The 18,191-nt window shown below is 46.4% G+C and overlaps 1 protein-coding gene across 5 annotated transcripts in view; it reads right to left on the reverse strand.

The window, feature by feature from the left end:
- Nucleotides 1-18,191, reverse strand: part of Kdm3 (Lysine demethylase 3) — a 1,464,865-nt gene that overhangs the window by 553,853 nt on the left and 892,821 nt on the right. For all 5 annotated transcript variants that reach the window (XM_070098742.1, XM_070098744.1, XM_070098743.1 and 2 more), the window contains one exon: nt 9,534-12,513. In XM_070098742.1, the coding sequence (XP_069954843.1) occupies nt 9,534-12,513 (2,980 nt within the window). The remainder of the gene's footprint in view (nt 1-9,533; nt 12,514-18,191) is intronic.

Raw genomic sequence — 18,191 nt, forward strand, 5'->3', positions numbered from 1 at the left:
CTATAAATTATTTCAAAAATTATTTGCAGGTAGGTTGAGCGCCACCATCAACCAAGGTTGAGGGACTGACTACCACCAACCAAGGCTGAGGGACTGACTACCACCAACCAAGGCTGAGGGACTGACTACTACCAACCAAGGTTGAGGGACTGACTACCACCAACCAAGGCTGAGGGACTGACTACTACCAACCAAGGTTGAGGGACTGACTACTACCAATGTTGAGGGACTGACTACCACCAACCAAGGCTGAGGGACTGACTACTACCAACCAAGGTTGAGGGACTGACTACCACCAACCAAGGCTGAGGGACTGACTACTACCAACCAAGGTTGAGGGACTGACTACTACCAACCAAGGCTGAGGGACTGACTACCACCAACCAAGGCTGAGGGACTGACTACCACCAACCAAGGCTGAGGGACTGACTACTACCAACCAAGGCTGAGGGACTGACAACTACCAACCAAGGCTGAGGGACTGACTACTACCAACCAAGGCTGAGGAACTGACTACTACCAACCAAGGCTGAGGGACTGACTATTACCAACCAAGGCTGAGGGACTGACTACCACCAACCAAGACTGAGGGACTGACTACTACCAACCAAGGCTGAGGGACTGACTACTACCAACCAAGGTTGAGGGACTGACTACTACCAACCAAGGCTGAGGGACTGACTACCACCAACCAAGGTTGAGGGACTGACTACTACCAAGCAAGGCTGAGGGACTGACTACTACCAACCAAGGCTGAGGGACTGACTACCACCAACCAAGGTTGAGGGACTGACTACTACTAACCAAGGCTGAGGGACTGACTACCACCAACCAAGGTTGAGGGACTGACTACTACCAACCAAGGCTGAGGGACTGACTACTACCAACCAAGGTTGAGGGACTGACTACTACCAAGGCTGAGGGACTGACTACCACCAACCAAGGCTGAGGGACTGACTACTACCAACCAAGGCTGAGGGACTGACTACCACCAACCAAGGTTGAGGGACTGACTACTACCAACCAAGGCTGAGGGACTGACTACCACCAACCAAGGTTGAGGGACTGACTACTACCAACCAAGGCTGAGGGACTGACTACTACCAACCAAGGTTGAGGGACTGACTACTACCAAGGCTGAGGGACTGACTACCACCAACCAAGGTTGAGGGACTGACTACTACCAACCAAGGCTGAGGGACTGACTACCACCAACCAAGGTTGAGGGACTGACTACTACCAAGCAAGGCTGAGGGACTGACTACTACCAACCAAGGCTGAGGGACTGACTACCACCAACCAAGGTTGAGGGACTGACTACTACCAACCAAGGCTGAGGGACTGACTACCACCAACCAAGGTTGAGGGACTGACTACTACCAACCAAGGCTGAGGGACTGACTACTACCAACCAAGGTTGAGGGACTGACTACTACCAAGGCTGAGGGACTGACTACCACCAACCAAGGCTGAGGGACTGACTACTACCAACCAAGGCTGAGGGACTGACTACCACCAACCAAGGTTGAGGGACTGACTACTACCAACCAAGGCTGAGGGACTGACTACCACCAACCAAGGTTGAGGGACTGACTACTACCAACCAAGGCTGAGGGACTGACTACTACCAACCAAGGTTGAGGGACTGACTACTACCAAGGCTGAGGGACTGACTACCACCAACCAAGGTTGAGGGACTGACTACTACCAACCAAGGCTGAGGGACTGACTACTACCAACCAAGGTTGAGGGACTGACTACTACCAAGGCTGAGGGACTGACTACCACCAACCAAGGCTGAGGGACTGACTACTACCAACCAAGGCTGAGGGACTGACTACCACCAACCAAGGTTGAGGGACTGACTACTACCAACCAAGGCTGAGGGACTGACTACCACCAACCAAGGTTGAGGGACTGACTACTACCAACCAAGGCTGAGGGACTGACTACTACCAACCAAGGTTGAGGGACTGACTACTACCAAGGCTGAGGGACTGACTACCACCAACCAAGGCTGAGGGACTGACTACCACCAACCAAGGCTGAGGGACTGACTACCACCAACCAAGGCTGAGGGACTGACTACCATCAACCAAGGCTGAGGGACTGACTACCATCAACCAAGGCTGAGGGACTGACTACTACCAACCAAGGCTGAGGGACTGACTACCATTAACAAAGGCTGAGGGACTGACTACCACCAACCAAGGTTGAGGGACTGACTACCACCAACCAAGGCTGAGGGACTGACTACCACCAACCAAGGTTGAGGGACTGACTACTACCAACGAAGGTTGAGGGACTGACTACTACCAACCAAGGTTGAGGGACTGACTACCACCAACCAAGGCTGAGGGACTGACTACCACCAACCAAGGCTGAGGGACTGACTACTACCAACCAAGGTTGAGGGACTGACTACCACTAACAAAGGCTGAGGGACTGACTACCACCAACCAAGGCTGAGGGACTGACTACTACCAACCAAGGTTGAGGGACTGACTACCACTAACCAAGGCTGAGGGACTGACTACTACCAACCAAGGTTGAGGGACTGACTACCACTAACAAAGGCTGAGGGACTGACTACCACCAACCAAGGCTGAGGGACTGACTACTACCAACCAAGGTTGAGGGACTGACTACCACTAACCAAGGCTGAGGGACTGACTACTACCAACCAAGGCTGAGAGACCTGAGCCCCCAGCCATTGTGAAAATCCGGATTCAGTTAAAGACTCCACAGCCACCAACGCCATAGCCCCTAGTACAGATGTAGTAGAGGAGCCCTCCTCTGGGGTAGACTCTTCTGCAGCCATCACAGTCAGAGCCTCTAGTACAGATGTAGTAGAGGAGCCCTCCTCTGGGGTAGACTCTTCTGCAGCCATCACAGTCAGAGCCTCTAGTACAGATGTAGTAGAGGAGCCCTCCTCTGGGGTAGACTCTTCTGCAGCCATCACAGTCAGAGCCTCTAGTACAGATGTAGTAGAGGAGCCCTCCTCTGGGGTAGACTCTTCTGCAGCCATCACAGTCAGAGCCTCTAGTACAGATGTAGTAGGGGAGTCCTCTTCCAGGAAAAAATGTTGGTGCCATGACAACAGATGGTGGTGTCTCTGGTTTGGCTATGAAGGCCTGTAGTGCAGCTCTAGGGCCTGCACAGATTAGGAATACATCCAGCAGGAACTGTACCCAGCCAAAAACAAAATGGTGCAAATTCTATGTTTGGGGCATCTGTAAACACGGAATATCAGGGAAAACGAATGGGACATGCAACTATGAGCAATCTCAAAAAAATTCCGTGACCTCCTGTCTACTGGAGTGTGTCGTTCTACCTCTTGCAAATACTTCCACCCTGAGATGTGTCAGTCTTCAGTCCTTGAAAAACAATGTTACAATACCAATTAAAAGGGACCAGGAGGCACACACCCCGTACAATACATCATAGTAGCTATGACAACACCCCAAGTGATTTTTTAGTGGTAGGAAACGTAGAAAGAAAATGGAAAGAGGTAACCAAAATAGTCCACCACCTTGGAGCCTTGTTGGACTGGAGACACAGCCAGTGGCCCCTCCGGGCTCACAGCTACTGATGCCAACAACAAAATCCCCCCAACAAACATACAACACAACCTCATTTATAAACCATACCCCCGGCCGGGATTGAACCCGCGGTCATAGAGTCTCAAAACTCCAGCCCGTCGCGCTAGCCACTAGACCAGCTAGCCACAATAAGATTCATCCAACTAGGTATATTTCTACACCATAGGAAAGTTAGCACAGGCACCTCTGTGACCACAAATGCAAGTTTTTACAGACGAATCTCCAGCTAGCGTGGCCGTGACGAACTCTAGCTCAAGTCCCTTCACTGCCGTCAACATGAATTAAGAAATCGTAATGACACGATTGCAAATAAACCATACCCCCGGCCGGGATTGAACCCGCGGTCATAGAGTCTCAAAACTCCAGCCCGTCGCGCTAGCCACTAGACCAGCTAGCCACAATAAGATTCATCCAACTAGGTATATTTCTACACCATAGGAAAGTTAGCACAGGCACCTCTGTGACCACAAATGCAAGTTTTTACAGACGAATCTCCAGCTAGCGTGGCCGTGACGAACTCTTGCTCAAGTCCCTTCACTGCCGTCAACATGACTAGTGGTCTAGTGGCTAGCGCGACGGGCTGGAGTTTTGAGACTCTATGACCGCGGGTTCAATCCCGGCCGGGGGTATGGTTTATTTGCAATCGTGTCATTACGATTTCTTAAGTCATGTTGACGGCAGTGAAGGGACTTGAGCTAGAGTTCGTCACGGCCACGCTAGCTGGAGATTCGTCTGTAAAAACTTGCATTTGTGGTCACAGAGGTGCCTGTGCTAACTTTCCTATGGTGTAGAAATATACCTAGTTGGATGAATCTTATTGTGGCTAGCTGGTCTAGTGGCTAGCGCGACGGGCTGGAGTTTTGAGACTCTATGACCGCGGGTTCAATCCCGGCCGGGGGTATGGTTTATTTGCAATCGTGTCATTACGATTTCTTAAGTCAACCTCATTTATATTTGCTAATACACAGGGCCTTAAGCCATCCACAAACAACAAAATACCTTTCATTAGTGGACTTCTAGAGGAGTCAAATGCACTATTTGCAGCCTTCACAGAGACCCACGCAAAACATTACCTTGACAGTGAAATATGGATACCTGGCTACAATCTTTTCAGATGCGACAGAAAGAACAGGCAACAACCTTATACCTTTGAAACCTTTGAAGAATTTCGAGAGTATATCTACTCTCTGAGCCCGGCCATGGGCCAGGCTCGTCTGGTGCCCGCCTGGTCAACCAGGCTGTTGCTGCTGGAGGCCCGCTGCCCCACATATTCATCACAGCCTGGTTCATCTGGCACCTGGTGAAAATACTTGTCTAGTTTCCTCTTGAAGGCTTCAACACTTGTTCCAGCAGTGTTTCTGATATCTTCTGGTAAGATGTTGAAAAGTCTGGGACCCCGGATGTTGATACAGTGTTTCCTTATTGTCCCCACCGCACCCGTTCCTCACTGGGTTTATTTTACACTTCCTCCCACATCTCTCACTCCAGTATGTTGTTATGGCAGTGTGCAGATTTGGGACCAAGCCCTCGAGTACCTTCCAGGCATATATTATCATGTACCTCTCTCTCCTCCGCTCCAATGAGTACATGTTCAAAACTTGCAGGCGTTCCCAGTAGTTTAGGTGCTTTACTGGCTCAATGTGAGCCGTAAACGATCTCTGTATTTGTTCCAGTTCCGATATTTCTCCTGCCCTGAACGGGGCCGTCAGCACTGAGCAATATTCTAAGTGAGGGAGCACTAGCGATTTGAAGAGTGTCACCATCGGCATTGTTTCCCTTGTTTTGAAAGTTCTCAATACCCACCCAGTCATCTTTCTGGCTGTCGTGATCTTTGTCTTGTTATGGTCTTTAAAAGAAAGGTCGGCTGACATAATTATTCCAAGGTCTTTTACGTGTTCCTTACGTTCTATTTGGTGACCCTCTTGAGTTTTGTATATAGTGCTCCTTTTGAGTTCTTCATTCTTTCCATACCTAAGCAGCTGGAACTTATCACCATTGAACGTCATGTTGTTTTCCACTGCCCACTGGAAAACCCTGTTTATGTCTTCCTGTACTTTTTCAGTGTCTTCTACAGTACTGGCTTTCATGCTTATTTTAGTGTCATCTGCAAATGATGATACAAAAGTGTGCCGGGTGTTTTTGTCTATGTCTGCTATGAGGATGAGGAACAGCAGAGGTACCAGGGCAGTGCCTTGGGGCATTGAGCTTTTGACCTCGCTGATGCTTGATCTTGCCCTGTTCACTACTACTTTTTGTGTTCTGTGTGTAAGGAACCCGAAAATTCATCTGCCTACCTTCCCCGTAATGCCCATGGCCTTCATTTTGTGCGCTATCACTCCATGATCGCATTTGTCAAACGCCTTTGCAAAATCTGCGTAAATCACATCTGCGTTTTGGTCGTCTTCCAATGCCTCCGTAATTCTGTCATAATGGTTCAGCAGCTGTGACAGACATGATCGTCCTGCTCTAAAACCATTGCTGGTTCGGGTTATGTTGGTTGTGCTGGTCCATGAAATTTGTAACCTGTCGTCTCATCACTCTTTCGAAGTTTTTTATGATATGAGAGGTTAGGGCTACTGGTCTGTAATTTTTAGGTAGTGCTTTACTACCTCCCTTGTGCAAAGGAACTATGTCTGCACTCTTTAAGGCCTCCGGTATTTCACATAGATCTCAGTATTCTCCAGAGAATACTGAGGGCTCGTGCTAGTGGTACGTTGCACTTCTTTATAAATAGAGCATTCCATGAATCTGGTCCAGGTGCTGAGTGAGCATGTTTTCCATTTCTTTTTCGAAATCTATGGGATTTGTATTGTCAGTTAGTTGGTCTGTGCGGCCTTCTTCTGGAGTGAAAAATATTTCTGCATTTTCTACAAGAGCGGTTGGCTTGTATGTCGAAGAATCTCTCATTTGCACAGAGATAATGAACACCACAAATGATGTAGTTGAAGGTCTGACAATAAAAATCGGGAACCAAAACTTAGTCACTGTACTTGTATATAAGCCACTGGATGCAACTTCCCAACAGTTCAAAGAACAACTATCAAAAACTGACTCCCGTCTGGTTAACTTTCCAACCCCATCCCCAAACATCTTGCTGCTTGGTAACTTCAATCTAAGACACACAAAATGGAAGAATATAGCAAATAATGATGCAGCAGAAATAATCCCTGGAGGCAGCTCAGATGAAAAGTCACACACACACAGGAGCTGCTGAATTTCTGCAACAAACACACCCTAAGTCAGCAGATAGTGGAGCTAACAAGACTGGAGAACACACTGGACCTTATTTTCACAAACAATGAGGACCTGGTAAGGAATATAACAATATCAAAAACAACAAATTCTGATCACAATCTAATCGAAGTCCAGACTTACATGCACAGGAGTCCTGATCGGCACAATGGATTCAGTTATGAGGGTACCTTTACCAAATTCAACTTCAACAACAAGAACATCATCTGGGATCAGGTAAATTATGCCCTAAATGAAACATGCTGGGAGGATATCTTAAATTACATGGACCTTAACCAATGCCTCGAAAAGATCACCCTCCTGGTAGCTGAAGTATGTTCAAGGTATATTCCTATAAGACAAAAGAAAAGAAGTAAACTGGAGAGAGACGCTCCCTCTACAGGAGAAGACGAAGAATCATCGAGTTCCTCAAGAATGCCAGATTATCTGATACACGGAAGGAAGTGCTAACCAGGGAAGTGGAAAATACTGAGCTAAAGTTAAAGGACTCATACGGGATCCAGGGGAGACAAGAGGAGCTAAAAGCGATTAATGAAATTGAAAGAAATTCGAAATATTTCTTTTCATATGCCAAAAACAAGTCAAAAACCACTTCTAGTATAGGGCCCCTGCTCAGACAAGGCGGATCCTACACAGACGACAACAAAGAAATGAGTCAGATAGAGATACTGAAATCGCAATATGACTCAGTGTTCAGCGAGCCACTAACCAGTTTAAAGATAGACAATCCAAACAATTTTTTCATGAATAAGCCTCAAAACCCTGCCAATGTAGGCCAGATTTATGACATAACCCTAACTCCACTAGACTTTGAGAAAGCCATCGACGACATGCCCATGCACTCAGCCCCAGCCCAGACTCTTGGAACTCCTGGGACTCACGGGCCCTAAGTATGCTATGGAGAAGGAGCTTAGACACAGGCGAGATTCCACAGTCACTAAAAACAACAGATATAGCCCCACTCCATAAAGGTGGCAGCAAAGCAGTAGCTAAGAACTATAGACAAATAGCTTTAACGTCCCACATCATAAAAATCTTTGAAAGAGTTCTAAGAAGCAGGATAGCAACCCACATGAACTCCCAAAAATTGCACAACCCAGGGCAACATGGTTTCAGAGCAGGTCGCTCCTGCCTTTTGCAACTGCTAGACCACTATGATATGGTCCTAGATGCAGTGGAAAATAAACAGAATTCAGATGTAGCAAAAGCCTTTGACAAGTGTGATCATGGTGTAATAGCACACAAAATGCACTTTCTAACCAATCGTACAGAACGAGTAGTGGTAAACAGAGTTAAATCAGATGCTGCCATAGTGAAGAACTCTGTCCCACAAGGCACAGTACTCGCACCTATCCTGTTCCTTATTCTCGTATCAGACATAGACAGAAATGTAAACCACAGCACTGTATCGTCTTTTGCAGACGATACTAGGATCTGCATGAGTGTGTCATCATGAGGACACGGCAAAGTTCCAAGAAGATATAAACCAAGTTTTCAAATGGGCAACAGAAAACAATATGATGTTCAATGAAGACAAATTCCAACTACTCCGTTATGGAAAACTGGAGGAAATAATAACTAGGACTAAGTATACTACAAACTCCAATCACACAATAGAGCGGAAAAGTAATGTGAAGGACCTGGGTGTGGTAATGTCCGAAGACCTCACCTTCAAGGATCACAACACTGCCACTCTCACATCTGCGAGGAAACTGATAGGATGGATAATGAGAACATACAAGACAAGAGATGCTAAGCCAATGATGATCCTTTTTAAATCACTTATTCTCTCTAGGCTGGAATACTGCTGTACATTAACATCCCCATTCAAGGCAGATGAAATTGCAGAACTAGAGAATGTACAGAGAACCTTTACTGCACGTATAAGTTCCATCAAACACCTTAACCACTGGGAGCGCCTGGAAGCACTTGACTTGTACTCGCTAGAGCGCAGGCGAGAGAGATATATCATAATCTACACCTGGAAGATTCTGGAGGGACTGGTCCCTAATATGCACACAGCAATCACTCCATACGAAAGCAAAAGACTTGGCAGGCAATGTAACATTCCCCCAGTGAAAAGTAGGGGCGCCACTGGTACACTAAGAGAAAACGCAATAAGTGTCCGGGGCCCAAGACTGTTCAACAGCCTCCCACCAGCAATAAGGGGCATTACGGGAATACCCCTGGTTGTCTTCAAGAGGGAGCTGGACAGATACCTAAAGACGGTGCCGGATCAGCCGGGCTGTGGTTCATACGTTGGATTGCGTGCGGCCAGCAGTAACAGCCTGGTTGATCAGGCCCTGATCCACCGGGAGGCCTGATCGTTGACCGGACCGCGGGGGCGCTGATCCCCGGAATGCCCTCCAGGTAGACCACCATCAACCAAGGCTGAGGGACTGACCACCACCAACCAAGGCAGAGGAACCGGTCACTTCAAAAACTAATATTACTGCTTCTAGTGTTATATCTGCCAAAACTCGACTGAAAAAGGCCTGTTGCGTAGGAGAAACGTTTCAGCAATAAAGATAGCCAAGTGTCGCATCATTTATCAACTTGTCGGTACTGTATACCAATAATATGACTGGTGTTATATAAACACGAAAAGACATACACTTCACGGTACAGGTTTCCCGTCACTGCCTTTATGAGAGATGTGTTACATAGTGTGTCACTTACCTGAACCGCTGTCTTCCGAGTGCTGTAGGTCCTGCGGTGATCGCCTCTTCCTGTCGGGTGGTGCTGTCCTCTTCCTGGCTGTCTGCTGCTGTTTGCCGGGTGCTCGTCTGCGCCTGCTAGTGGGCGAGCCTTCCTTCCTCGTCTCCGAGGGCTTCTCCTGCAGATGTTGCTCCCCACAAGTGATACTAGGCTCCTTGTCCTGCTTGACTAAGTTCTCCTTAGCCTGCCTCGACAAATGCTCCTTCGCCTGCCTCGATATTTGCTCTTTTATTTGCTGCGGCAGCTGGTCTTTAACTCTCTGCGGCAACTGGTCTTGGATCTGCCTGGACAGCTGGACCTTGAGCTGTCTAGAGAGCTGGACCTTGAACTTCCGAGGGAGCTGGGCTCTATAATCCGACTCTGGGTTCTTCTTCGTCAAATGGGTCGGTTCTTGAGTCTTCAGCGGCGGTTTTTTATCCTCGTCTCGAGTGCGCCGTTCATTCAAGACCGGCGGCTCCTGTGTCTGCCGTTCTTTTAAGACCTGGGAGGTACCTTGCTTGGTGTCTGCTTCTACATGCTGTTTTATTCGTTCTTTTGTTTGTTGTGCTCTTTCCTCGGCCTCTCTGCTCTCTTCCTTCTGTTTCTGCTGCTCCTGTTTATCGTCCTGCCTTGGTTCCTGTTTGACTTGTTCTTCAGGTTGCTGCCTGACTTCCTGCCTTGGTTCCTGTTTTCCCTCCTGTTTTCTTTCCAGTCTTAGTTCCTTTTTGCCTTCTTCTTTTAGTTTTGGTTTGACTTCCTGTATTAGTTCCTGTTTGATTTCCTGTCTTGGCTCCCGTTTAACTTCCTGTTTTGGCTCCCGTTTGACTTCCTGTCTTGGCTCCTGTTTAGCTTCCTGTCTGGGTTCCTGTTTAGCTTCCTGTCTTGGCTCCTGTTTAGGTTCCTGTCTTGGCTCCTGTTTGACTTCCTGTTTCAATTCTTGTTTTGAACTGTTTTCTAAAGACTGCGGCAACTGTTTGTGTTTCTTTATTTGCAGCTGTTTGTTTATTTGTTGTTGCTGTTGTTGCTCCTCTTTGGGTTGAGGCTGTGCCTTTTTTATTTGTTCTTGCTGTTGCTGCTTCTTTATTAGCTGTTCATCTATGTTTTGCTGTATTTGTTGCTGCTGTTCCTCTTTTTGTTGCTGTTCTTGCTTCGGGACTTTTTGCTGTTGTTCCTCCTTTTGCTGCCTCTTCGCTTGTTGCTGTTGTTCTTCTTTCTGTAGCTGTTCTTGTTTTCTTACTAGTTGCTGTTGCTCCTCTTTCTGTTGCTGTTCTTTTCTTACTAGTTGCTGTTGCTCCTCTTTCTGTTGCTGTTCTTGCTTTTCTATTTGTTGCTGCTGTTTCTGTGTTGCTTGTAGGTGCTGTTTCTGTAAATGCTGTTGATGGTTTTGTTTTTGCTGCAATTGCTTTAGTTGTTGTTGCTGTTCTTTTTGCTGTAATTGTAGCTTTGTTTGTTGCTGCTGTTCTGTTTGTCGTAATTTTATTGGCTGTTCTTTTTGTTGCTGTTCCTTTCCTTGCTGTTCTCGGGTCTCTTTAATTTGTCGAAAGTGCTGCCTTTTTATTTGTTGTTGTTGTTGTTGTTGTTGATGTTGTTGTTGTTGTTGTTGTTGATCTTCTAACAGTTCTCTCTCTTGTTTAAGTTCAATCTGGATTCTTACTTCCCTTAATGGTTGTTCCTTGCTTTGTTTTTCGTCTTGATCTGATTGTTTTCGTTCTATTTCTTGCCGTTCTTTTAACTGTTCTCTTTCTTGTTCTTTTGACTGTTCTCTCTCCTGATCTTTTAACTGTTCTCTTTCTTGCTGTTCCTTTGAATATTCTATTTCTTGCTCTTTTGACTGTTTTCTCTCTTGCTCTTTTGGCTGTTCTCTTTCTTGCTCTTTCTTACACTGTTCACTCTCTTGTTTTAGCTGTTGCTCCGTTGGCACTTGTCTTTCTTGATTTACTTGTTGTTCCTTTGATTCTTCTCTGTTTTGCTTTCGTTGTACCTCTGCCTCTTCTGTTTCCTGTTTTAGCTGCTGTTCCTTTAATTCTTCTCTTCCTTGCTTTGGTTCCTTTAATTCTTCTCTTCCTTGCTTTGGTTCCTTTAATTCTTCTCTTCCTTGCTTTGGTTCCTTTAATTCTTCTCTTCCTTCCTTTGGTTCCTTTAATTCTTCTCTTCCTTGCTTTAGTTCCTTTGATTCTTCTCTTCCTTGCTTTACTTGTTTCTCTTCTTCTTCTCTTTGATTTAGTTCCTTTGATTCTTCTCTTCCTTGTTTTAGTTCCTTCGAGTCTTCTCTTCCTTGCTTTGGTTCCTTTGATTCTTCTTTACCTTGCTTTGGTTCCTTTGATTCTTCTCTACCTTGCTTTAGCTGATGATATCTAACTTGTTCTCTCTCCTCCTTTGGTGGTTCTTCCTTTCTCTTATTTTCTTCTTGCGGCTGATGGTTCTTTATCTGTTCTTCACCGTGTTTTTCCTCTTCTGCTTCTTTGTTTACTTGTTGTTGATTTCTCACTTGGTTTAATTGTACTTGTTTCTCCTCTGCTGGGTCTTTAGAGTAAAGCTGTTGATGCTGCTGTTTCACAGGGTGGTGCTGCACTCTGACTTGGCGAAGCTGTTCCTCTGGATGTTCTTTTAACCGCTGCAGCAGCTGTTCTTGCTGCTGGTCCTGATGGGTGTCCTGATTATCTTCAGCCTCCTGTGGGCGTGAGGGGGACCTTCCACCCTCGCTGTCCAATTGGGCGGTTGTGGTGGGTGGCGGGGAGTGGGTGGTGGGTGGCGAGGAGCTGGTGGTGACTATTGGGTGGGGGGTGGCGGGTGAGAGATGGGTGGTGGTGGGCGGGAGGGTATGGGCAGTGATATGGGTGGCGTGGGCTGCAGGTGCTGGTGGAAGGGTATGGCCGGCGCTGTGATGAAGGTTGTTAGGGCGGCTGAGAGCAGTCTTACGAGATTTTACTGGCTGGACACCATCACGGCGAATATGACGAACCTGTAGAGATAAGAGAGACGACATTAATACCACGACATCATCAATACCATCACCACAACAACATCAATACCATCACCACAACATCAATAACATCACAACCTCACTACAACATCAATACCATCACATCATCACAATATCAATACCATCACCACATTGGAAATATAAACACATATGCAGTTTAATATGATCCTTTATTGACAACGTTTCGCCCACATAGTGGGCTTTTTCAAGTCACAAACAGATCTACCTGGGGTGGAAGGTACGTGAGTATTTATAGTCACGTACCTTCCACTCCAGGTAGATCTGTTTGTGACTTGAAAAAGCCCACTGTGTGGGCGAAACGTTGTCAATAAAGGATCACATTAAACTGCATATGTGTTTATATTTCCACTGTGTCGGTATTTATACCATTTATTTCCACCATCACCACATCACGACATCAATAACATCATAACATCATCAATACCATCACAAACCCACAACATCCATACCATCACTACAACATCAATACCATCATCACAGCATCAATACCATCACCACAGCATCAATGCTATCACCACAACATCAATACCATCACAACATCAATACCATCACCATTACATCAATACCATCACAACAACAACAATACCATCACCACAGCATCAATACCATCACCACAGCATCAATTATATTACAACCTCACCACAACATCAATACCACCACAACAACATCAATACCATCACCACAGCATCGATGCTATCACCACAACATCAATACCATCACATCAATAATATCACAGCCTTACCACAACATCAATACCATCACAACAACATTAATACAGTAATGTTAGTAGAATTACCGACAATATGTTAGGTAAAAGGACACAAGTGCAACTAAACCAGAGATCCTTCAGGACCTGTGGTTTAACGTGATTACAAGTGCTTCAGAAAAGGTCAAATCAGACCACAAATGCTTCAGGAATGGTTACTAGAGGTTTCTAGTCCAGGAAAAGTCACATAAGACCACAGGTGCTTCCGGAAAGATCAAACAAGAACACAGGTGCTTCCGGAAAGGTCAAACAAGATTGCAGGTATTTCAAGGAAGGTCAAACTACAAAACAGCTACAGTACTAAAACTCGACAACAGAGAGCGTACAACTTATCAACAGAAATTCCAGGGAAAGGTTAGTGACAACAGAATCAACAGGGGAGACACACCAACAAGAGCAGCAGACTGCAGCATTTTACAAAGGCTGAGGAGACTGCAATATTTACAATGACCTCAGCGAGTATAGAAAACAGTCTCACGTCACTATTAAAGGTGACATTGACGGAATATTAAAAGTATTGGTTAAAAATGAGAGAGAGAGAGAGAGAGAGAGAGAGAGAGAGATGGATTTCCCAGGAATTGTTGCCAAAGTCATGAACACCCATGACCCAAGACTGTAAAAGTTGTTTTCCTAATTAAAACTTTACCAACTTTATTCCTTCTTCCATCTTCTTTAACCTCTTTCCTTCCCCCCTCCCCAATATTCCTCCCCAACCTCTTCACCTTCACAGCCTCCAATCTCCTCCCTTCCCTAACTTAAATCTCCTGCAAACTTCAATCTCCTCTTCTCCCCCAACTCCTTCAACCTCCAACAGCTTCGGTCTATAGACCAATAAGCCTTACCTCCATAGAGGGAAAATTTATGCAATCAATAATTGCCGAGGCAATTCGTAGCCATCTTGAAAGGCATAAATTGATTAATGAATCTCAGCACGGTTTTACAAAAGGATGTTCCTGTCTTACGAATTTAGTAACTTTTTTCACTAAGGTATTTGAGGAGGTAGAACATGGTAGTGAATATGATATTGTGTTTATGGACTTCAGTAAGGCTTTCCATAGAGTTCCACATCAGAGGTTATTGAGGAAACTTAAGGCACACAGAATAGGAGAAATTTTTTCCTGGGTAGATGCACGGTTGACAAATAGACAGCAGAGAGTTTGTATAAATGGGGAGAAATCAGAAGGGGGGCACGTCACAAGCGGTGTTCCTCAGGGGTCAGTATTGGGCCCTTTGTTGTTCACAGTCTATATAAACGACATAGATGAGGGAATAAATAGCGACACAAGCAAATTTGCTGATAACACCAAAATAGGCGTCCAATTCATTCTAATGAGGACATTAGAGCACTCCCGGATGATTTGAATAGACTGATGCAGTGGTCGGAGAAGTGGCAGATGCAGTTTAATACAGACAAATGCAAAGTTCTAAATGTTGGACAGGAAAATAACCATGCCACATATAAGCTAAATAATGTACATCTTAATATTACGGGTTGAGAAAAGGATTTATGAGTACTGGTTAGCAGTAATCTGAAACCAAGACAACAGTGCATAAGTGTTCTCAATAAAGCTAATAGAATCCTTGGCTTCATATCAAGAAGTATAAATAATAGGAGTCCTCAGGTTGTTCTTCAACTCTACATATCCTTGGTTAGACCTCATTTAGATTATGCTGCACAGTTTTGGTCACCGTATTACAGAATGGATATAAATGCACTGGAAAACGTACAAAGGAGGATGACAATGTTGATCCCATGTATCAGAAATCTTCCCTATGAGGAGAGACTGAGGTCCCTGAATCTGCACTCTCTAGAAAGGCGTAGAATTAGGGGGGATATGATTGAGGTGTATAATCGGAAAACAGGAATTAATAAAGGGAATGGAAATAGCGTGCTAAAAATATCTAACATGGACAGGACTCTCGGCAGTGGCTTTAAGTTGGAAAAATTCAGATTCAGGAAGGATATAGGAAAGCACTGATTTGGTAATAGAGTTGTGGATGAGTGGACCAAACTCCCGAGTACCGTCATAGAAGCTAAGAGGTTGTGTGGCTTTAAAAATAGGTTAGATACATACATGAGTGGGTGTGTGTGGGTGTGAGTTGGACCTGACTAGCTTGTGCTACTATGGCAGATGCCGTGCTCCTTCCTTAAGTAAATGCGACCTGACCTTTCTAGGTTAGGGAGTTGTTTTAAGCCGGTAGGAGACTTGGACCTGCCTCGCATGGGCCAGTAGGCCTTCTGCAGTTTCTTCTTTCTTATGTTCTTATTTCTCTAACATCCAATCCCCTCCTTCTCCTCTCTAACCACCGATCCTCTCCTCTCTAACCTCCAATCTCCCTGCTTCCAATCTGCAGATATAAATACTCTCAAAAACGCTACCGATTATTATTTTTATTATTAAGTGGAAGCACTAAACCCCTAGAGGTCATACAGCGTCCTGGAGAAATAGGGGGTAATCATGTTCGAATCATGGAAGGGAAGAACAGGAACAATTTATTGGATCAAGAGCACCTCACCCGTATCTCTGACATACCTGTGACCATCTCGAGTATTTTACTCCCTTAGTAGTTCTGATATATCTTTGAAATACTTTTGATATACCTTTGAATGGTTTCAAGGGTTTTTCTACTCCTGACCCAGGGCCAGGCTTGTGTGGTGCTTGCCTGGCAAACCAGGCTGTTGCTGCTAGCTCCCTGCTGGCCCACATATCCAACATAGCCTGGTTGATCTGGCACTTGACGGAGGTCTCTGAGGCCAGACTGCCTCAACGAACGCTTGGTCAATCAGGCTGTTGATGCTAGCGGCTTGAACAAAAAAAATCTTAATGAAGGGAAATAAAAAAACATTTAGTAAACAACAGCCTGAAGGACAGTAAAAGAGAGAGAGAGAGAGAGAGAGAGAGAGAGAGAGAGAGAGAGAGAGAGAGAGAGAGAGAGAGAGAGAGAGAGAGAGAGAGAGAGAGAGAGAGAGAGAGTAATGAAGATAATCAAGTTGATTAAAATTCTGCAGTTACCTTGTGTTGTCAGCAGTACTAGACAACACCTGTGGTACAGTGCCCTGCACCTTCAGACAACACCTGTGGTACAGTGCCCTGCACCTTCAGACAACACCTGTGGTACAGTGCCCTGCACCTTCAGACAACACCTGTGGTACAGTGCCCTGTACCTTCAGACAACACCTGTGGTACAGTGCCCTGCACCTTCAGACAACACCTGTGGTACAGTGCCCTGCACCTTCAGACAACACCTGTGGTACAGTGCCCTGCACCTTCAGACAACACCTGTGGTACAGTGCCCTGCACCTTCAGACAACACCTGTGGTACAGTGCCCTGCACCTTCAGACAACACCTGTGGTACAGTGCCCTGCACCTTCAGACAACACCTGTGGTACAGTGCCCTGCACCTTCAGACAACACCTGTGGTACAGTGCCCTGCACCTTCAGACAACACCTGTGGTACAGTGCCCTGTACCTTAAGACAACACCTGTGGTACAGTGCCCTGCACCTTCAGACAACACCTGTGGTACAGTGCCCTGCACCTTCAGACAACACCTGTGGTACAGTGCCCTGCACCTTCAGACAACACCTGTGGTACAGTGCCCTGCACCTTCAGACAACACCTGTGGTACAGTGCCCTGCACCTTCAGACAACACCTGTGGTACAGTGCCCTGCACCTTCAGACAACACCTGTGGTACAGTGCCCTGCACCTTCAGACAACACCTGTGGTACAGTGCCCTGCACCTTCAGACAACACCTGTGGTACAGTGCCCTGTACCTTAAGACAACACCTGTGGTACAGTGCCCTGCACCTTCAGACAACACCTGTGGTACAGTGCCCTGCACCTTCAGACAACACCTGTGGTACAGTGCCCTGCACCTTCAGACAACACCTGTGGTACAGTGCCCTGCACCTTCAGACAACACCTGTGGTACAGTGCCCTGCACCTTCAGACAACACCTGTGGTACAGTGCCCTGCACCTTCAGACAACACCTGTGGTACAGTGCCATGCACCTTCAGACAACACCTGTGGTACAGTGCCCTGCACCTTCAGACAACACCTGTGGTACAGTGCCCTGCACCTTCAGACAACACCTGTGGTACAGTGCCCTGTACCTTCAGACAACACCTGTGGTACAGTGCCCTGCACCTTCAGACAACACCTGTGGTACAGTGCCCTGCACCTTCAGACAACACCTGTGGTACAGTGCCCTGCACCTTCAGACAACACCTGTGGTACAGTGCCCTGCACCTTCAGACAACACCTGTGGTACAGTGCCCTGCACCTTCAGACAACACCTGTGGTACAGTGCCATGCACCTTCAGACAACACCTGTGGTACAGTGCCCTGCACCTTCAGACAACACCTGTGGTACAGTGCCCTGTACCTTCAGACAACACCTGTGGTACAGTGCCCTGCACCTTCAGACAACACCTGTGGTACTGTGCCCTGCACCTTTAGGCACTTGTGGCAGAGTGCCTTGCACCATCAGACAACACCTGTGGTACTGTGCCCTGCACCTTTAGACACTTGTGGCAGAGTGCCTTGCACCATCAGACAACACCTGTGGTACTGTGCCCTGCACCTTTAGACACTTGTGGCAGAGTGCCTTGCACCATCAGACAACACCTGTGGTACAGTGCCCTGTACCTTCAGATAACACCTGTGGTACTGTGCCCTGTACCTTCAGATAACACCTGTGGTACTGTGCCCTGTACCTTCAGATAACACCTGTGGTACAGTGCCCTGTACCTTCAGACAACACCTGTGGTACTGTGCCCTGTACCTTCAGACAACACCTGTGGTACTGTGCCCTGTACCTTCAGATAACACCTGTGGTACTGTGCCCTGTACCTTCAGATAACAC

This window comes from Cherax quadricarinatus, chromosome 64 (genome assembly GCF_038502225.1).
Source record: "Cherax quadricarinatus isolate ZL_2023a chromosome 64, ASM3850222v1, whole genome shotgun sequence".
NCBI lineage: Eukaryota > Metazoa > Arthropoda > Malacostraca > Decapoda > Parastacidae > Cherax > Cherax quadricarinatus.